General features: G+C 48.0%; 6 protein-coding genes across 6 annotated transcripts; 5 read left to right on the top strand and 1 right to left on the bottom strand.

The window, feature by feature from the left end:
- Positions 1-1,289: 1,289 nt before the first annotated feature.
- PEX2_040860 (fungal specific transcription factor domain-containing protein) lies at positions 1,290-3,072 on the top strand (the record flags this gene model as incomplete). The annotated part of the gene is made up of 4 exons (XM_016741361.1): positions 1,290-1,380; positions 1,577-2,139; positions 2,199-2,491; positions 2,541-3,072. 4 exons carry the CDS (start codon positions 1,290-1,292, stop codon positions 3,070-3,072), a joined length of 1,479 nt encoding a protein of 492 aa, XP_016599532.1.
- Positions 3,073-3,851: 779 nt separating this feature from the next.
- On the top strand, positions 3,852-5,812 carry PEX2_040850 (Major facilitator superfamily domain, general substrate transporter; the record flags this gene model as incomplete). Its single annotated transcript, XM_016741360.1, has 8 exons — positions 3,852-4,018; positions 4,084-4,158; positions 4,215-4,268; positions 4,327-4,397; positions 4,466-4,677; positions 4,728-4,834; positions 4,888-5,152; positions 5,204-5,812. 8 exons carry the CDS (start codon positions 3,852-3,854, stop codon positions 5,810-5,812), a joined length of 1,560 nt encoding a protein of 519 aa, XP_016599531.1.
- Positions 5,813-6,225: 413 nt separating this feature from the next.
- PEX2_040840 (uncharacterized protein) lies at positions 6,226-6,579 on the top strand (the record flags this gene model as incomplete). The annotated part of the gene is made up of 1 exon (XM_016741359.1): positions 6,226-6,579. One exon carries the CDS (start codon positions 6,226-6,228, stop codon positions 6,577-6,579), a length of 354 nt encoding a protein of 117 aa, XP_016599530.1.
- A 3,150-nt stretch (positions 6,580-9,729) lies between these two features.
- PEX2_040830 (putative pectin methylesterase) lies at positions 9,730-15,533 on the top strand (the record flags this gene model as incomplete). The annotated part of the gene is made up of 5 exons (XM_016741358.1): positions 9,730-9,889; positions 9,940-12,435; positions 12,501-13,471; positions 13,522-13,624; positions 13,696-15,533. 5 exons carry the CDS (start codon positions 9,730-9,732, stop codon positions 15,531-15,533), a joined length of 5,568 nt encoding a protein of 1,855 aa, XP_016599529.1.
- A 347-nt stretch (positions 15,534-15,880) lies between these two features.
- On the bottom strand, positions 15,881-20,499 carry PEX2_040820 (bifunctional urea carboxylase/allophanate hydrolase; the record flags this gene model as incomplete). The annotated part of the gene is made up of 16 exons (XM_016741357.1): positions 15,881-16,131; positions 16,195-16,598; positions 16,658-17,087; positions 17,149-17,305; positions 17,359-17,695; positions 17,755-17,907; positions 17,970-18,221; positions 18,274-18,307; positions 18,363-18,584; positions 18,654-18,672; positions 18,729-19,024; positions 19,082-19,510; positions 19,564-19,855; positions 19,915-20,188; positions 20,254-20,373; positions 20,429-20,499. 16 exons carry the CDS (start codon positions 20,497-20,499, stop codon positions 15,881-15,883), a joined length of 3,741 nt encoding a protein of 1,246 aa, XP_016599528.1.
- A 242-nt stretch (positions 20,500-20,741) lies between these two features.
- PEX2_040810 (uncharacterized protein) lies at positions 20,742-20,963 on the top strand (the record flags this gene model as incomplete). Its single annotated transcript, XM_016741356.1, has 1 exon — positions 20,742-20,963. One exon carries the CDS (start codon positions 20,742-20,744, stop codon positions 20,961-20,963), a length of 222 nt encoding a protein of 73 aa, XP_016599527.1.
- Between the last annotated feature and the right edge of the window lie 421 nt (positions 20,964-21,384).

Raw genomic sequence — 21,384 nt, 5'->3', positions numbered from 1 at the left:
CGTCCGTATCCATATGACAAACTAAAAGGCGTACCCTCTACCATGTATTTGTCACTTGGGACGGTTGATCGCTTTATGTTGAATGCTGTGCAAAGTGAAATTCGTCCCAACCCTTCTGGCGCAAAGGAGTTAGAAGTCGACTCTGACTCTTCGCACACTTGGTACAAAAGATGGCGCTTTCCAGCTTATCAGTTCTATCAGAGTCATATCGACGAAGGCCAGCATCTTCAGACGTATACTTGAGCTAGAGCAGGTGAAGATACCCAAATTTAAGTTAGCTGTGTTGTGCTGTCTTTCTGTGCGAGTCGAAATATATTCAAGAGACTCACAGATGAGCATTGAATGCGGATATTGCACATAGTTGTCGAGTATAACAAAAACCCGATCTCTGTTTGTTCATTGGAGTTAGCAGGTGAAAACACGTAGAAGACAACCTACACTCGCATAGGAGTTTTGAGTAAAGTAAAGTACATCGATCATGGTTTCCGGAGTCATGTAAAATACATCGAATACAATATTCAAATGTATGGTTGATAACTAGGTATTGAACCCCTCAGAAGATACATAGACCGCTATTTTGGCAGATACCATATACAACATAAAAGCGCATATTGAGATTAGTCAGATTATTTAGTGAAATTTCTATCCAAGTCATTTTAGTTAGAGTTATCATATTCATTTAACGTGCCATACCTTGCTGTATACCTTGATTTCTACCAGCATACAGCTTCTGAGGGTGAGCAAGCCTACAACGGTCGACAGAGGTCATTGTCACCCATGGAACATATTCTAGCCACCTATCTATTATTATCATATGATTATCTCCTACACACAACCTGATACATACGACCATAGGGTGTGGAAAACAGGGCTTCCCGTCCGCTCAGCCGTACTTAAGCCACACGCCGGTGAGTTAGTAGTTGGGTGGGTGACCACCAGCGAATCCTCACTGTTGTATGTTTTTTTTTTTGCTCGCTTCATATTCTAGTTTATCAACTGTGAGTGAGCATACTAAGATTTCAACATGAACACGCTTCCTAAAATGTCAGTTTCGCCTTCCTAATTGGGTGGAGTTCCTTGATAGTTCTGCCCAGTGCTCCCCTCGCCGCCTTCATATTCAATAGGAGAAATGATTTAGGGCCCGCCTAGCCTGGCCCGTGACAGTGGCCCAGGGAACGACCTCGGGACTTCGGAGACCTAGCGGCTGACTCACCTTCACGAACGATGCAGACGTTTTCAATATATTTACTAATAACATAGCCTCAATTTATTTCGACAGAGCTTGTCGCATGTACGATGAATCGCCAATCAGCACCCAGAGCATCTCTGGCCTGTTGGCCATGTCGGAACCAGCATCTCAAATGCGACGCCGCACTCCCTGTATGTGCACGATGTCAATCACTGGTAAAACCGTGCTCATACCCCGAATCACGACGTAGGGGTAGATACAAGGCCGCCCAGTCTAGGAGAAAGCAGCCTACAATATCATGCCTTACCTCTCAGCTGCCAACACCGTCCGATACACGTGCATCCGTACTCGGGGAAGACCACTCATCAATCTTCACCCCATTTAAAGTGCCACTCGCCTCAGTCATCGAAGTCGAGAATATCATGGGTGTGGACAACACCCTGTTGGACCTATACTACGAATACTTCCATCGCGGCCATCCATTTGTTCTACCGAGGCCCAATCTTCAGGCGAAGCTAGCGTCAGAATGGCCCAGCCTACGGGCGCTGCTCGCCGTCATGCAATACATTGGTTCATCTTACGGGGAGTCTTTCTCGCCAAGAGAGAACATGCCAGACGATCAAACTATTGATGTGGTGGATGGATTCGTTGTTCAAACGACACTGTTGATGGCGCTGATCAAGAGCATGTGTGCTGAACGGGCTGCCTCCGAAGCACTTCTAGCTAAAGCAATCGAGCAAGCTAGGTTGATCGGCATGAACGCCAAATCTTTCGCCAATGCGGCTGCTGAGAACGACCCTGTCCTCGCCGAGAGCTGGAGGCGGACATGGTGGATGCTCTATTTGTCCGACCAGAACTTTTCTGTTATTCGCTACGACTTCATTACGTCGATCCATGATACAGACCACGATGTCGACCTACCTTGTGATGACCTCAACTACTGCTCCACGGTAATACCGTTTCCGTATGATATGATATATCTTTTGATTACTGAATAGTAGGGCCCTAGGATATACCTCGGACGATGCTCTCCTCCAACGATTACCGAAACCGAGAGTACGCCCTAGACACCATACACTTCTCATCATTTGCCTATCTTATCGACGCAACGCGCATTTTTGTCTCCTCATTGAGAGAGGCAACTCAATACGAAAACCCGCACAAGGCGGAACTCCTCTGTAGCGATTTGGAGGCTTCGATAGTTGGTTGGTTTGTCATGCTTCCGCCTGACAAATGGCAGCTTGCCGTACAGCCTGTTTTCCTCGATCAGCTGATCTTTCAAGCTCACATGATGATGTATACGTATGTATTCCTAAGGGAACAATGGGTGATGCTTATACTAATAACACAGAGCTCTGGTGTATATACATCGGCCGTTGTCGAGCCTTCAACATGATCCCGCCGAAGACTTGTCAAGCTGTGGCACACCCCCGCCCCCTCTAGTCTCCAGGACGATAACCACGGGCACACTCAGTCATAAAACCCACTCAGACAAGCTATTTCAAGCAGTCCGTAATCAAAACCAGTGCTTGACCATCCTGCCTCTAGGTGCCGCCCAGCTTTCGCCCTTTCTTATTTGTATGATAGCGTGCTGCACGATTGCCTACCTGGTCGCTTGCAAGTCGGGATTCACACCAGATGAGGTCGAGGTGGCGCGGTCGCGCATACGAGTCTGCCTGGGCACGCTCAAGCACTACGAAGATATCTGGCCCAGAGCCAAGAATATCCTGCATGAGCTGCGAGTTATCGCCAATGCTCTTATGCGAGAGGATTCTGTTTCTCTACCACCAAGTACCGGATTTGATCTCCTCGCTGAACAGGATACTATGGCTGGTGATTTATTTGGCGGAGAGTGGTTTAATGCATTAGGAACCATGACGTGAGGTAATTCAGTTGGCGCATTTCGGTTGGAGCATCATATACCTGCACATCCATCTATAACCGAACTACGCCTAAAAAGCGTTTTAAATTGAAACAAATTCAGCTCTTAACCTTCGCTGCCTGTTATACGATATTGTGATACAGCACCAACCCTGGCCATTCCTTGTACTTACGTTACGTATACCTGCACTTACTGATGGTATGGGTAAGACTAGAAAGCAAAGTATTCGCTCAGGGTGCGGGATGGAAGAAATGAGAGCTAAGACTGTATTGGTCAGTAAAAGTTGTGTTTTGGGATGCCATGACGACATAAAGTAAGAAGAATGCACTACGGTGGCGTTGGTATATGGATATTTAGTAGCGAAAGCCTAGCCGTCGCACTTGGGCACGCACTCTAGAAATGCCCTAAGCCACTCGGGTCAACTACTCCCGCCGCGTAAACCCCGACGCAAACAAACCAAAGCCGGTGTGAATGAATATCGCGGAGTAGACAAGGCTAGCTTCCCTTTATTTATACACTAGTAGTATAGCCTCTTCAAACTCTGGAGTTCACTGGCGGAGTTATCGTATCGTGGGTGGGTGTGATAATCCCGAATAGCCTAATGGTGGGTCATACCAAGTCCAATGTTGAGATGATCCCGAATTGCCTAACCGGAGATTGCAGATTCTCGGACAATTGACGGAATTTTCTCTTATTTATTGGTGCGTCATGCTAGCTTGTGTTGTGTCAATGAAATTAACATATTTGTTCGCGCAGTTGAAACACACAGAGAGAAACAGCATGGCGTATCTCTTTCGGACAACGGCACTCGGTGCATTTGCACGACTAATTACCGGGAACAAGGTCATGGCATTTCCAAGCAAAAAGCATGAGTACTGCACTGGCGAGGACTCCAGCTTCGCTGAAAACCAAGAGGGAAATGAGGAACCTTGGATTCCAGTGACATGGTGAGCGACCCTATTATCCCTTCTGTTTGTGGGCGCTGTGGCGTGCATCCTTACATGACAAATAGGGTGTCCGATGAGGATATAGAAAGCCCTCATAACTGGTCGACAACAAGAAAAGTGTTGGTAGCGTTCCTCATATGGTGAGTTAGGTACACAACCCATTCGGCTGGCCAATTGTTGATCGGTATGTTGGTAGCATCTACACATTCACGGTATACTGCGGATCCTCAATATACGTCCCGAGCGAAGAGTACGTTAACGCATATCTATTATGTTGACGAAAGAGTTGTGTTGTTGACTTGCCACAGGCAGGTAATGGAGGAGTTTGGGGTTTCCGCGGCCGTCGCCTCCCTTGGCCTTGCTCTCTACGTGCTGGGGTGTGAGTTTTGCCCATTTATCTCCAATCAGATTGGGAATTCTTGATCAAGTATTGACCTAGGGTTTAAGATGGCATCGGACCCCTCCTCTTCTCTCCTCTGAGTGAAATTCCGCATATTGGCCGGAACCCCGTCTACATCATCACATTCGGCATCTTCATTGTCCTGTCGGCTATAGCCGCGATATGCAAAAGCTTTCCGGGGTTTCTTGTCGTGCGCTTTTTGCAAGGCTTCTTCGGTAGTCCCTGTTTGGCGACTGGGGCAGCGTCCCTGAGTGATATGGTATGCTCGACAGAACCTATAACCATACTAAGGCTGACAGAAGACTGTAGTTTTCCGTCATATATATGCCTTACACTCTGGCAGCTTGGTCTGGTGCTATGTACTGTGGCCCTGCTCTTGGCCCGTTGTTGTCTGGATTCTCCGTATCTATTAAAGGGTAAGGCTCTCTTGTCTCTAGTTGTTAGAAATTACTTATAGGGATATTCTTAGTTGGCGCTGGTCTATGTGGGAGATAGTCTGGCTGGCGGGCTTTGTCTTTGTTCTGCTTGTATTGTTTCTTCCGGAGACATCGGCGCCTACGCTACTGTTCTACAAGGCTAAACGTCTCCGGCAAGAGACCGGTTCGGACCGATTCGTTACCATCGAGTCCCTACGGTCCAAGGCCGTGTCGCGCAGTCAACTAGTAAAGCTTGCGCTTATCAAGCCTTTCGAGATCACCCTCAAGGACCCGGCAATTGCGTTTGCAAATTTTTATGTAGGTTCTACTTGTTCCCAGCTTGCGATGATTTGCTAACGTCAGATTGAGACCTCTCTTACATACGGTGTCTACTACTCCTTTTTCGAAGTAATTCCTATTGTATATCCCAAAGAATACGGCTTCAATGTTGGCGAGACTAGCGCCGTCTTTACCTGCGTCCTCATCGCATGCATCATCGGCGCAACTTGGTACTGCACCTGGTACCGTGTCTTCGTCCAGCGCGGCTTCGAGCGCCTCGACACTTTCGACGTCCAGGAGACCTTTCTACGCCCCGGTCTTGTGGGAGTGTTAGGTGTTCCAATCGGCATGTTTCTCTTCGGATGGGCGGCTCGTGCATCAGTTCCCTGGCCTGTGCCCACACTCGGCGTCGTCATCTTTTGCGGGTGCTCCTTTGTTGTTGGATTGGGCATCTTCCTACACCTCCCGTTGAGCTACCCGGAGTACGCGGCGAGCCTGTTTGCAGCCAACGACGCGCTACGAAGCTCATTTGCGGCCGGTGCGGTGCTTTTTGGGCGACCGCTGTATTTAAACCTAGGAGTAGGGAAGGGTTGTACATTGCTTGGAGGGTTAAGCATCCCCCTGGTGGTAGGATTTTGGTATTTGTTCATGTATGGGGACAAGTTGAGGAAGAAGAGCAAGTTTACAGTCCATGTGTAAACGGACGGAAATTCTCCTATACGTCCTCTCATTTTCTAAGATTTCACCCTTGCATGTCATAAAACTTGTAAAATAGAACTTAACCGGCCTAGCAGGAGTTCGTTACCTCCGTAGTGGAATATCATACCTAACCCCTGTCTAGTTGAATACCAGAACTGACGATTAGCAAAATTCTAAGCAGGAATCACTGCGAAGTAACTAGCAAAGTACCCCCAGGAGCAGAGAAGCAAGACGGGAGAAATGATACAGAAACTCCACAGCTCCTCATCCGTTTGCTTGTAGGCGCTAGTTCTTCCTATACAGACCCCGACCCTACTCATAATTTACCGATTCTCCTCCGACACCCCACGGAGTGCGGCTCAACGTAGATCCACCAACCAAACGCGTTCCATTTCTATCAATACATCATAAACATGTCCTCAACACCAAATATGCCCGAGAACGACGCTCGGACACGGGCCCTCGCGATCCCAGAGATCGTGACCTCAATTCTGCACCAGATGGACATACGAACGCTGAGCACCGCCCAAAGAATCAGTCGTACGTGGAAAGATCTGATCTGCACCACGCTATCATTGCAGAAGATTCTATCTCCCCGACCCATCAGCCATGAGCTCGGCCTGAGCACTCGGGTCGAGAACCCGCTACTAGCAGAAACATTCCCATCGATTCTTAATACTGAAGAAAAGGATATCTGCATGACTGTTCTTATCTGGGAGAAATACCTAGCTGTTCGAGAAATGTTCATCCGACCTAAAGCCAGCTAGCGCCGCATGCTCACGGACCAACCACCTCTCTATCGAGTCGGAACATTTGAATTCTACTTTTACCCTTTGGCTGGGGTTGGAGTAAGGAAAATGCAGGTGTTCCGGAAGATGTTCTTCGAATGGCACCGCTCTTTAAATTTTTGATTGATCGCCACTGGCAGGACTGGGCCTACGGGGAGTCAATCAAGGTTGATTTCCCGGCTCCTTTGCCTACCGCCCTCAAGTCGAATAAATTTAAGAATTGGAATGAAGCTGATCGGCCTTGGAAGCAAATGAACGGGCAGTTTGATCCTGTGTTGGAGATTAGCTCGAGTACGACTTGTACGAGCGGGATAGATTATGAGGATTGTATGGAGAAGAGGGATAAGGAGGCTAGAGATAAGGGCGAGGTACTTCCGGATACTGATTTGACTGTTTGGAAAAGAAATTGTGAATTTTATCGGGAGTTGGGGTTGGAGATAGACGGCTTTAAGATGGAGAAGTTTGACGACGAAGTGGGATGTGGGACTAGAATAATGGGTTGCGAGTATATACTTTATAGTGATATTATAGGTTTGCGCAAAGCATTTCCACCATTATGTTCTGGTTGATTTGTTCTGTGGATATGTCTTGTCTCGTCACCCCAGAGTTGGGTATTTCCTTTTCCCTTGTTAACGTATACAAGAATAGTCAGCCGTGTTTGCAGCCTTGCGATGTCTTCTTAGTTGGTTTTTTGAGATGTGTTTTCAAATGCCTTTTAAGATGTATCCAAAGGGAAAAAAGCATACTTTGTGCAACAGATTTTTCGATATATAATCAGGGATACACACTTCATTTTTCTAGTTGGCCCCTATCACCCCGTTCATACTCCTCTTATCCCAGTGTCTAGACTTCTCACACATATAACCCACCCTACCTAGAGTGCCGCTTAGGTGCCGATGAGGTACATTGATAATTGCCGTGCAGAGAGCATGTGGTAAGAACAAAAAAAGAAGACAAAAACATACAACAGTGAGGATTCGCTGGTGGTCACCCACCCAACTACTAACTCACCGGCGTGTGGCTTAAGTACGGCTGAGCGGACGGGAAGCCCTGTTTTCCACACCCTATGGTCGTATGTATAATGTTATTTGTAGGAGAGAATGATATGATAACAACAGACAGGTGGTTAGAAGATGCAAAATGGGTGAAAACCAGGATTAGAGCCACCTTCAGCCGCGCAACGACACTGAAACTGCCGCAAGTGGGATGTTACAAAGGCCTTGAATATGTAGAAGGTATCGTTTATAAACACCCGTGGATGCACACACCAGTGCGCGCGGAAGGACTATAGGAAGTGCAATCTCAATGTCGTTCAGCGTTTTGAGAAAAGCGAGAAGAAACATTACCTGGCGCCGGCAGGCGCAAGCAATGTAACGTAGACCTCATATACATCTATGTTGTATAGCCACGATCGATGATGGTTCTAAAGTGAGGATGGCGACAATATCTGACTTGTAGCGTGAGATTCTAAATAGCGCTACGATAGTAGCCCAATCATCTCTGATAGCGATCGCGACCCTAGTGGACCTGCAACCAAATCATATGGAAGACTCTTCCGATTCGCGAAGTTGCCACTCATCTGGATGAATCGGATGTTAAAAGCTGGACACACCATGAAACTAAGACATTTTCCACTAGCTGAAAGTACCACAAATGATGCACCTAGATCCACTGTACGGAGTACGGAGTAGTCGCCCCCCTGGTCGATTAGGGCAGGGAATTTTTGCCGAATTCCCCACTATTTTCCTGCTGAAAACCTTATTTATCCTTTTCGTCGGTTTTAGATCACAGATCGCGCATAGTGACATTATTAATCGAGACCTTGTCACGCCGTGAAGAGATCTCATCTCAATGACATTTGTACTTTATATCTTTCAATCTCCGAGATTGTCTAGTAAGTAAATATTAGGATTTGCCACATCTCACCTGCTCTTCAAAAATGTCCGGGTGGCTCGGAAGGTGAGATGAACAGTCGGTAGAAAAAGCCCATTCTCATGCAATACAATGCCTACAATATATTGTAGTTTGGTGCTAGCAATAATGTGGATCTAGCAGCGAGTTCTATCCACTCTATCGCTTGGCGGAGAGCGAAGCACTAAAACTTTGACACTGTTGGTGGGACCTGTATGCTTAGCACTGGTACGGAGTACTCCGTACCTGACGAGCGTTTCTTATCTTCATTTGCACCGAAGTATCGCCGACTACGCCACATGGCGAACTATTTGCGGGACTACCCTATTTAGGGCACGAATCTCCGGAAAGATTTTAGTGTTTTCTATAGGTATGATTGTGGAAGTACTCCGTATTCAATTCTCAATTCATATTATCATATGTTGGAGACAGCCGATCCGTAAAAGGTAAAAGTAATTTATGGTTCCTATGTGATCTACAGTATTTTTGAAGAGCTATGAATATTCAAGCCGTTATTTGGTGGCTGTTCAGCTGTGCGCTCTGCTCTGCCCACTAATTAAGCTTTCCTGGCACCCTTCACCGGCATATCGACAGACGCCCCGTTGTAAATGGCCAATTCTGGGAAATATCCACAGGCCACGTGTGTTCCACCGTATGTGGTGTATGTCTCAATCCAATTCTTTGGATACACTGGACTATGTTGTACTGATCCGCTGGGTGTTCGCACTAATATTAGATCTAATTCGACCAAGACTGATTCCCATTCACGATGAGATCGATCGCCTGAAAACCCCTGATTTCTGTCCCTGGAATCGGGTCCCATGGGTCTGGAAGGTCTGGAATGGGGTATTATGGGTTTTGACGCTTGCATTATTGTCTCGTATTCTAGTCTATTGTCTCGTATTCTAGTCTAATTGTCGGTTATTTACCCCCCGAGAACTAGAGGCAAAATAGTGCCGGCGCATGGCGTTCCCTGAATGTGATAGTGCAATTTTCCAGGATATACCTATCTCTTTAAGGCGTAGGTCGAGGACTATATGAGCTGGTCAATCACCAGTGGGTCTTGAGTTCTTTTCTGGTTCTTGTTTGCCCATCCGAATTTTTAAATATAGATCTTCGGATCCTCGGTTGCGCAGTCCTTATAGCCTTCAGCAGAGCCTCCGAAGATTGATCTTGTTTCGTAAGATTCGTCGTTCGCTGCCTGTGAGGCTTCTTAGGATGCGCGCTTGGTCGGTCTTGGGCTTTGCTGGCCTCTCAGTGGCTTCTGCAATCTCGAGCGTTCCTGTCCCTACTGCAACAACGTCTGTCATTACTACTACATCTGCTACGTCTACTGAAACAACCACCTCTGCGTCAACTTCCACCTCGACCTCTCCCAGTGAGTGAACCTAAAGTACCACAAAATCCATCGTACTGACTTGTCTCTAGCCTCCACAACCATTGTCACTGTTGCAACGGATAGCAGTGGCCAATTCACGGTGATTGGCGATGCTATCAACTACGCTCAAAGCCATGGAATCCCAACTGTAACTGTCCTCGCGGGTACTTATACCCAAGCAGTTACTGTGTCTGCAACCCCAACTGTGACGGTTATTGGTCAAAGCGATGCCGCCGACGACTACACCCAGAACGAGGTCACCATTACCAACGCAGGCACTGTTCTGACAATCAACAATAATGTCCAACAGGTCAGCTTCAAGAATGTTAACTTCCTCAACACTGCTTCTGGCTCCGGTGCCATGGTGTTGAAGGGAAACAAGTACAGCTTCTACGACTGCCAGATTGTCTCAACTGGAACACTGGGAGTCACTGCCAGTGTTGGTCTCGGAATCATCGCAAACTCTTACATCGAGGCTCTTGATAAGATCCTGTACGGCGGTGCCAATCTCTATGTCTACAACACCAAGATTGTCCCTGTTGACAGCTCCGCTCTGCTCGCTTACATGAAGGGTACCACCCAAACCAGCACTTCAACGCTGTACAACTCCACCGTCATATTCGATCATGTCACAGTGGCTGCAAAGACGGGATCCTCGATCAGCAATGTGGCTTTCGCTTCTGCTAACGGTCCTGGAGTCGTTGTCCTCGTCCGAAACTCCGCCCTCGGCAGTTTGATTGCCGCCACCGGTGCTCATGTCGACACCATCAGTCAAGACGGACAGAATCTTTTCGCTGAGTACTCTAACACAGGCTCGGGTGCCTATGCCAGCAATGCTGTTACTCGTGCTCAGTACGTGTCAGTTCTCGATGCATCGGTCTTGTCTGAATACAGTGTCAGTGCCGTATTTGCCGCTGCCCTCCCCGGCTATGCTTCAGCTGATACAACTTGGGTTGATTCATCCCTTCTGGCTGCCATTCAAAACGCAGATAAGGTCCAGAGCTCATCTGTGATCTCGACCCCTACTGCCTCGACCGTTGCATCCTCGACGGCTTTGGTTGCTACAAGCACAACTGCCGCTGCCACCGCGACATCTACTTTCATTGTTAACCCAACAGCTGGTCCTTACAAAAATGTCACTGCTGCTATCGCCGCCCTGCCTAATGATAGTCAAGAGTACACCATCTACGTCATGGCCGGCACATACAATGAGCAGATCTCCATTACTCGTACGGGAAAGACCATCCTTCGCGGCGAGACGACGTTTGAGAATGATTACACTCAAAACACTGTCACTATCTCATACTCCAACGGTGTTTTAACCAGCGCAAACAAGGATGAGGATACCCCGATTGTCAATGCGAAGAACACCGACGGCAAGGGCTTGGCCATCTACAACATCAATTTCCAGAACACTTACCCTCAAACCGCGAACACTGCTGCTCTTGCTGCCGACTTCTACGGAACTGTGCAGTCTTATGGTTGCTCCTTTATTGGATACCAGGATACACTTCTGGCGAACATGGGTACACAAGTGTTTTCTAACTGTTACGTTGAGGGTTCCATCGATTTCATTTGGGGTTTCTCAACAGCTTATTTCTACCAGTCGGTCATCGCAACGAACACTGCTGGCTCTTGCATTGCTGCAATGAGCCGCTCTTCTTCCACCGCCACTGGAGGTTACGTCTTCGATACATGTCTCGTCACCTACACCTCCAGCTACGGTAGCACTTATCAAAACACTTGGCTCGGCAGACCCTATTCATCATACAGTCGCGTTGTTTACATGAATTCGTATCTCGATAAGCATATCAACCCTGCGGGCTGGCATGTGTGGTCAACTAGCTCTCCTCAAACAGACTACGTGACGTTTGGGGAATTCAACAACACCGGACCTGGAAGCTGGTCAAGCAGCCGTGCATCATTTGCCACAAACCTCACTGAGGCCCAGGCAGATGCCTACACTTTGTCCAACTGGGTCGGAGGAACCTCTTGGCTCGACATGGACGCTTATGATTACGTTCCATCTTACAACTTGACTCCCTCGGCAACTACCTCTGCTACCAATGTCTCAACCGCTTCCGCAGTGTGGGCTCACCCTTCTAACGGGACTACTCCCCCGACCGGTGCTGTTCTGGTTAGTGTCTCTGGGTCTGTCAATGGCTCCTATGCCAACCTCACTGATGCTCTTGCCTCTCTCCCGGATGATACCACTACTCAGATTATCTTCATTTATGCTGGAACATACGAGGAGCAAGTCCCCACTATCAACCGCAATGGTCCCGTTATGATTATCGGCTACACCACTGGAAACCCTGGCCAGAGCTATGCAGACAACCAAGTGACAATTACTTTCGCGCATGGACTTTCCGTCTCCCCTCTACCCACTGGCCACTCTGATGCCGAGACAGCGACTGTTGCTACCGCCTCTACCCAAATCGCTTTCTACAATGTCAACATTATCAACTCTGATAACCTTGATGGTCTGGAATCTTCATACGTCACCCTGGCTGCATCTATATATGGCAATCATGTCGCATTCTATGGTATGTTTTGAATTGAATCTCACAATTTCTCCTGTGCTATCTGCTAACATCAATTCACTATGCAGGTGTCTGGTTCCAGGGATGGCAAGATACTCTCCTGACCGGAAGTACAACCGGATACCAATATTACGAATCGTCGTATATTGAGGGCGCGATTGATTTCATTTGGGGATACTCTAAAGCCTACTTCAAGGGCTGCACCATTGGTGCCAAGAAAGCGAAGTCTGCGATCACCGCACACAGCCGAGCCTCGTCTACCGCGATCGGTGGTTACATCTTTGACCAGACGTTGTTCACTGCTGCCGCTGATGCCACCGTTGATCTTACGGAGACTATCTACCTTGGTCGTCCCTACTCTCAGTACGCCCTTGTCGTGGTCAAGAACTCATACCTCACCGATGTGATCAACCCATCTGGATGGAAGGCCTGGTCAACCAGCGACCCTCGCACTTCTGGAGTGACTTTCGCTGAATTCAACAACACCGGGCCGGGTAACTGGGAAAACAACGCAGCAGCCCGTGAGGCATTCGGATACGCTACCCTGCTGACGGAGGATACCTACTCCCTGGCGAGCGTCATGGACTCCACTGACTGGATCGACATGACCCACTGGGACTCCATTGATACGCCTACCGCTGTCTCTGGTACAGCTACCACAACAGCCACCCCGACTCCGACCCCCACGGCGATTTACGATGGAACCACTCCTCCCTCTGGTGCTTACATTGTGTCTCAGACCAGCCTTGGAACAAATACAACTGTAAACACAACTGTTTACGATACTATTCAGAGTGCTCTCAATGCGATCCCAACCTCGTCTAAGGTCACACCCACCATCTTCATCTACCCCGGTACATACGAGGAGCAACTTATTATCAGCAAGTCTGGCTCTGTCGTTTTTATGGGTTATTCTGAGTCTACATACGACTATTCCAGCAACCAGGTCACCATCCAGTACAACCATGGTATTGACACTGGTGCCGATCAGTCCAACTCTGATGGTGCTACCGTTTATGCTACTGGTAACTACTTCGAAGTAAGTTCCCTCCTGATATAAATTTGACCACAGGACATGCTGACAAAAAGTACAAGGCCATCAATATTAATTTCGTCAACAACAACGGCACCCAAAAAGACATTGCCACTCTCGGATTTGCTGTCAAGTCCAGCAAATATGCCAGTCTGTATGGTAAGTCTATCTTTTTGTTTCTTCCCAGTATCACTCATAGCAAACCATGATTCTGATATCAAGGAATGTAGGCTGCCAGGTCAAAGGAAACCAAGACGCTCTCTTGATTAACGGCAACCTTTTCATGAGCAACGGATATGTTGAGGGTAACATTGACATGATTTGGGGAAGTGGCGCTGGTTACTTCTTGAACACAACCATCTCGCCCAACGAAGACGGCATCAATCTCACAGCGGATAAGAGAACCACAAACACCACCGCCGGAGGTTTCGTATTTGATCAATGTGAGATCATTCCTTCGACCGGGGCCGGCTCAATGTCGAAGATCTCGCTCGGAAGACCCTGGAACCAGTATGCCCGGGTTGCGTACATTGACTCCTACCTCGATTCTTGTGTGGAGGCTGCCGGATGGGAGCAATGGTCTAAGTCAAGCCCTCAGACCTCCGGCGTCACCTTTGCTGAATATGGAAATTACGGTCCGGGATCCAGTACTTTGTCGCGTGCGACGTTCGCTTCTCAGCTCACTGACACGGATGTCGTTCAATTCGAACTTGCCCAGTTCTTCTTTACCACCTCCTGGATTGATTTCACGCACGTCGAGGGGACGCCCTTTGTGCCGGGAACGACTACCACTGTTTCGAGCGCTGCCGTGCCAAGTGCTACTCCTTCAAGGGCCATCATCTCTTCAGCCATCGTTTCCACCCCTCTATTGACTTTCACTACCACTGTTGACGTGATCTCCACGTCAACCACAGGCGCCTTCATCACGGTCACCCCGACTGATACAATTTCGACTGTCCAGTCCACCACGATCCTGACGCTCACACCGGAAGATGTGACAAAGACTACAACACTCAAGTCGACTATCACTAGTACTAATATTCTGACCGAACCAACAATCACATCCACCAAGACCTCGATCGTGACTACGGATATTGGCAGCACCATTACACCTGACCCAAAGACTGTCACCACGACTAGCAAAGCGACGACCACTGATACAGTGACCATCACTGGCAAGGACACAACAAAGATCGTGAAGAGCACCGTCACCTCGACGTCAACCATCTCTGCCGCTGCTTCCACGGTTACCGACAAGGAGACAGTAACTATCACCAGTGTCAAGACTACGAGCGCCAAGGCTGGGAAGACTACTTCGATCGCAACAGTCACAGTTGGATCCGAAGGAACCACCACCGTCAGCGCTAAAGCCACCACAGAGGTCGTTACTTCCATTTCCACAAAGACAGCCACCAAGAAGGTTACGACAACTCTCAGCTGTGACGCCCCCGCCAAGAAGATCAAGCGAGCGCTCATCCCCCGGGACAATGTTGCCATCGTCACTGACTATGTCACGGAAATCGACTACGTTACTAAGACTGTAACCACAACGCTTCCTGCCGCTACGGACTACATGACCGATGTCACAACTAAGACAACCTCGCTCAAGGCCGCGACAGTCACGAACACTATCACTTCCATCGCCACTAAGCTCTCCACAAGCACCATTAAGGCCGTCACCTCGATTGTTACTGCCATTGAAACCACCTCCGTTGGCAAGACCACAACCCTGAAGGCTTCCACTGTCACCAACACCGTTACCTCGTTGGTCGAGAAGCAGGCTACAGTGACTCTACCAGGTCAAACTGTGACTTCTGTCAGCCTGAAGACGGCAATTGTCAAGAGCACCGTCCACCTGCCTGCCGTGACTACCACCGCCACTGTAACGACAACAGTGAAGAGCACCACCACTCTCCCTGGCTCCACTAGCACTGTCATCAAGACTTCCACTGTCACTAATCACCCCTCGGTTACTATTACCAATCGTGCTACGTCCACTTCCACCAAGGTCGTTAAGACTACTTCCACTAGCACCGTGACAGCCACGAAGACTGCCAAGTGCTCCTGATAACGCATCCTTTGTTGGGACACTCTGAACCCTCTCACGAGCTTCGTCACGGTCTTTCATTCCCTTCATTCTTTCCATTCTCTTCATTCTTTCCATTATTTTCTTTTTTTTTATTCTTTCTCTTCACCTGGACATTCCCTTCCATCTTCATTTCCTTTCTTTTCTTCAATAATTACTTTCCATTGTGCTTCTACACATTTATCTCATATATATAATTTTTCTACCCATTCAGAGCGTGGCCGTTACCATGTACATAAATTTATTCGTCTTCAACAATTTGGATAGAAGACTCAAAGAGAGCGTCACCAATGAACACATTACATTTACTTGTATGGAAATACTTCACATCAAATATTTCTCAAAAATACCAGCGCATCTCCAGCCCGAACGGTATCGCCTGGTTGGACGAGCACCTTCTCAATCCTGAAAGACTCATTAATGCCGTCTGTCTTGTCCCCATTGTAGGAGACGGATACTTCCATTTTCATTGCCTCGAGTATGACAACAACTTGAGCAGAGCGGATAACACTGCCATCTGCAAAGTTGACCTTCCACACGTTGGCATCGAGAGGAGCATACAATGTCAGAATGTCAGGGTCTGGCGATCTTCTGTTAGTATACTAAAATAAATGCTGAATCATTTCCGGAATTTGGAGCTGACCTTCTCTTAGGAGTGTAATTTCATCAGCAGGAACGTTGTTTTGCGCTTTCTCGACCGTCCATCTGTCCATTGATTCCTTTTCTAAGGCTAACATCTTTACCTGTGCCGTGGCTTGCCGAGACTTGAATTCCGCTACTTCGTCTCTAGTTTGCTCAAGAAGACGGTTGTGGGCGCCCATATCGAAAATAACATCTTCGTACTGGAATTTGTAACAACCAGCCCGGAAACGCGCCATATCACGCTCAAGCTCTTCCTTCTCTACTCGATAGAAAGTAATCTGGTCGAAGTCACGGAACAAACCTGGCTGACTTGGTGAGAAGTTGGGTTTGACCCCCAATTGGTCAAAGCATGGAATAGTTTGACCCGTCATTTGATAACCTCCAGGGGAATCAACGGGATAGATACTGTTGAAAATAGCATGTTAATTTCGTCAACTTCAGTACTATGAAAAAAAGAAACTTACTTCATGCATGATCCACCCCAGCTGACACTTCCTTCTGGGGTGTACACGCGACTAGGGTTCTGCTTGGGGCATGTCAACCGATAGCGGGGATCAACTGGCAGACAGATAGTATCGCCACAGAAGAACCCGACACAAATAGCCATAAACTCGACCGAAAGGAAGATATTAACCAGTTCATCATGCGTAATCCCGTTTATATTCGCCACAAAGTCCATATTACTCGGTAAAAACGGAGCATGTGGTCTTTGTGTCCCCATGTATCGCTGGATGGCTTCCTGCTGAGCCCGGCTCTCGAAGCAGATGGGAAGACGGAACTTTCGGCTTGGGACGTTGGAGGAGCTAAGATCCCCAACTGTTTTTTGTAACGATACCAAAAGGTTGACAAGGTCACCTTGGGGGAGCTTCAGACCGTCGTAGTGGATCAGGAGCGCTTTGGTTGACAACTCATTAGTCCAAGTCAAATATCAGTAACACTGGAAAAAGAAACTCACAATTGCAGCATCCGGTGGTCTTGTAGACTGCTTGTCTTACAAATTCATCAGATACTTGAGAGTCCTTGAAAGCCTGGTCCAATGCTGTCACACGACAGCGATAATTGAGATCAAACTTTCCATCGCCGAACTCGACCAACAAGAACTCATCACCACCCTGCCAGCGGCAGTTAGAATCTGATATGTATGGTGAATTGAACTCTCGCTTACCTGTCTAAATGTCATGGGAATTCCAGATTCACTCAATTCGGTGCGGTAAATCAAAGCCTTTCCCCAGTTGTCAGAGACAGTTGACTCTGGCAACGTTGGAGCGAAAATCGGCTTAATGATATCCATATTGCACTGGCCCGCTACAAGTGCGGACACACTTTCCATGAACTGTTCCAATTCAACACGAGCACGAAGAGCATCTTTTAATGATACTCTGCGGTATTGAATAGTGTCACCGGATTTCAGTTGACCCATACGCCATAGACTGCCTTTCACAATCGTCGTGGAGGAAATGAAGCCACCAAGATCAGGGGCGTCAATGGGGAAAATGCAAGGACTGAAATGGTTAGTTGAACTAGTAGGATCAATGTCAAGAAATTCGCCGCTGGGACTTACCTGTCTCCCGTCCAGTTCAATGTTCCCGTAGGGTACCCATATTCAATAACGTTGCTAGGGTGTTGGCCACCCTCGCCTCCATCTTCCCTTGCCCATCTTGGAGAAGGTCCAACAAGGCGAATTCCACCTCTTGTGGCATTATGCGAGACATCCCTAGAATACAGCAATTAGGATTGCCTTATAACCTGTTTTTACCCTTGCCATGCATGACATACCAGACCGTGTTATAGATCATCTCGATATCTTCGGATACAATATAGCCTTCATCGTACGGCCCAACCATGGCATCAATCTCCCAGTGACGGGAGTATATGGGGCGCAAATGAGTAGGCAATGAGATCTCGCGCTCTGCTTCAACTGCACCGAGTTTCGAAATAGCCAACATATCACCCGGAGCGAGCGATCTTCCTTGATACCCACCAATCCCAAGAAGAGGAGAGGTTGATTTTGAACCAAAGTATGGGGCACTGCATATATAATTAGTTCTGTGGCCGAGAATAATATTGATGTATAGCTCACATTGCCGGGAATCCCCCACGAACAGCGAGATATGCTACGAGCCAGTTAGCAGAGTGAACCCGGAATTGGAAATATCAAGAGTATCCTACCTCGAGATCCTCCTGGCCCATTCAGCTTTCCAATTGATAATATTTGACCAGGTTTTATGTAGAGTCGTGTCCACATTGGGATGTCAGTCCCGTCAAGTGTCATGTCCATTGGAGCACCGCAGACAGATATGCATGCTGGAGCTAGGAAACGTAGTTCCGGTCCTTTCAATGTGATCTCTAGGCCTTCGATGCCGGAAGGATTCCCTGCCAAAATATTGGCCACTGCAAGTAAGATATATTGTCAGAAATGTATGCACGTGGAAAAACACAAACAATACGGGACGGATATACCTTGAAATGCCAAAGGGTCCTGATATCTATATGTCAGCTGATGAATTATTTCAAGCCCCAGGAATGCTAGCTCACCATTGGTCCTGCTTGTGGAATTCCCCGCCCAGCAGTTGGACGTCCTGGATAGTCTTGTATCGTTGTATACAACCCTGGTGATATGACATCTATCACAGCCGGGGTGAACTCAAAATCAGTCAAGAAATTAGTCAACGTATGCCCCGTGCGGAATTTATTGGAGTGAATTATGGCGTTCAAGAACTCCAAATTTGTCGGTGGTCCGCAGATGGTCGACTGCGACAAAACATCGCCCAATTTTTCAATAGCCGCCGCCCGGTTGGAGTCATGTACCATGACCTTTGCGATCATAGGATCTAAGGTCTTTGAGTCAGCTTACTTTTTCATATGACATCTTGAATCAAACAACAGACCGTAGTATGTTGAAATTCGAGTTCCAGTAGCAACCCACGTGTCAATTCGAGTGTCGCTCAACTCCCTCCACTCAACATGTTGAAGCAATCCAGGGGACGGCGAGTAGTTCCGAGCAGGATTTTCTGCGTACACACGAACTTCAATCGCACAACCTGAAGGCTTGTCTGGTTGCAAAGATTCTAGATAACCCCTGTCCAGACCTCCGAGATTGCATAACTCCCGGTCGGCTTGTTGGAGCATAAGCTTTACGATATCAAGATTGTAACATAGTTCAGTGATACCGTGCTCGACTTGGAGACGAGTATTCATTTCCAGGAAGAAGAAATCCCCTGATACGTCATCAACTAGATATTCGACGGTGCCTGCGGATCCGTAGCGAATGGATTTGGCCAAAGCAACCGCCGCAGAGGCAAGCTTCTCGCGAAGACCTAGTGTTTATCAGCAGGGAAATAAGTCTTGGGGTAGAAAAGTTGCAACTCACCTGGGTGTTTTTCCACGAACGGGCTGGGACACTCTTCGACGACCTTTTGATGACGGCGTTGAATTGAGCACTCTCGCTCTCCGATATGAATTGCATCTCCCAGACCATTACCAAAAACCTGGACTTCGATATGATGGCTCTCAGGATAGTAACGCTCCATAAAGACGCCAGCATTCTTGAACAAAGTCTCTCCTCGAGAACGGACTTGCGTCAAAGATTCTCTAATCTCTTCGACTGATTTGCATATCATCAAGCCCATGCCACCACCTCCACCTGTGGCTTTTAGCATGACCTATAGTACATTATAGTCAGTAGGCATTTTCAGCAGAACATTATTATAGGGAGGAGTACGGGATATCCTAATTCATTTGCCGCTTCCACTGCTTCGTCCTCTGTAACGAGCAGTCCCTGCGTCCCGGGCACAATTGGGACACCAGCTGCCACAGCGATCTCACGAGCTCGATGCTTCAGCCCAAATGCTTCAATGGCTTCGGACCGAGGGCCGACGAAAACCATTCCGGCATTGGCGATAGCTTGGGCAAATTCCACATTCTCCGACAGGAATCCATAGCCCGGAATAATGGCATCGACTTGATGGGAACGCGCGATTTCTATAATTGAATTTCTATTGATCATCGTTCTAGTTTCAGTTTCATAGCGCGATCCTTTCGCTAGTGATGGGAGACAAACCCGTTGATGTATGCGGTAGAATCGTCACCCGGTAGTAAGACAGCCTCATCTGCCGCCCGAATGTGATTTGAGGTTGCGTCGGCGGCAGTGTAGATTGCAATCGTACGGATACCTAGCTCTCTATTTCGGACTAAGAGTTAGCTGGGCTGCGTTTGACAATGGTCACTTTCCTTACTTGGCTGTTTTGATGATGCGAACGGCGATCTCACCGCGATTTGCGATCAATAAAGTCTTCAATTTCTCCATTGCGACAGTATGAATATCAAATTCTGGGAATTTGCAAATAGATATGAGTACATCCAAATTCCATTCGAGCATCTCCTCCAGATAAGCTTATCACAGTCTCCAAGTCTCCAACGTGAAACGCCAAGTGTTGGGGTAATTGGCGTTCATCCGACTGGCTGGAAACCACCGGTTATCTCGGCGATTCCTTCATAAAGAACCTGGATATCCCCGGATCGGATGTGTTGGCTTATCTTTCGCCTTTCATGTCTGCGAGAGAACACAAACGAGTGTACCAGGTAGGTGGGCATTGGCCCCTCATCCTCCCCGCATTTTGTAGCCGATCATCTGACGTACCCAGGCTTGTGAGCCTTGCAGGGAGAAGAAGGTGCGATGTGAGTTGGGATCAGCCGATTGTCCGAATAAGCCACCTTGTGCGCGATGCCGCAGAGAGGGCAAAAAATGTTTTTTTGCCGCATCGAGGATAAGAAAGATTGCTTCTACAAAGCGAAGAGCGCTATCACCTCTTGTTCGAGATTCCAGATCGCAACGTGCGACTTACCTTTCCGATTTGACACCGGTGTCTCACAGCAACCCAACTCCTTCTGTACGAGGAGACAGCCAAACGTTCCCGGAAGATGGACGTGCTGCGGCTGCTTTGCTCGAGGGTCACCCCCGAACCTATCATGACGCATTGACCTTGCTGTCAGAGGCTTGTGAGCACAGTGAGGCTCGGAAGGATTCGACTGATGGCTCACCCCCGACCAACCCTCCCCCGGGCGTCAGACCGAATCCCACTGACCCAGCTCTTGGAATTTATACCGATACTAGCACCAACAAAAGCACCCATGATGCCCTTCGCGCCTGGTCCAACGTGCGTTTTGTCCGTGGTGGACTCTTTACAGCAGA

Source organism: Penicillium expansum (assembly GCF_000769745.1).
Source record: "Penicillium expansum strain MD-8 chromosome Unknown contig133, whole genome shotgun sequence".
Lineage (NCBI taxonomy): Eukaryota > Fungi > Ascomycota > Eurotiomycetes > Eurotiales > Aspergillaceae > Penicillium > Penicillium expansum.
The sequence above is the reverse complement of the archived record's forward strand: the minus strand, read 5'-3'. Positions and strand labels throughout refer to the sequence as shown.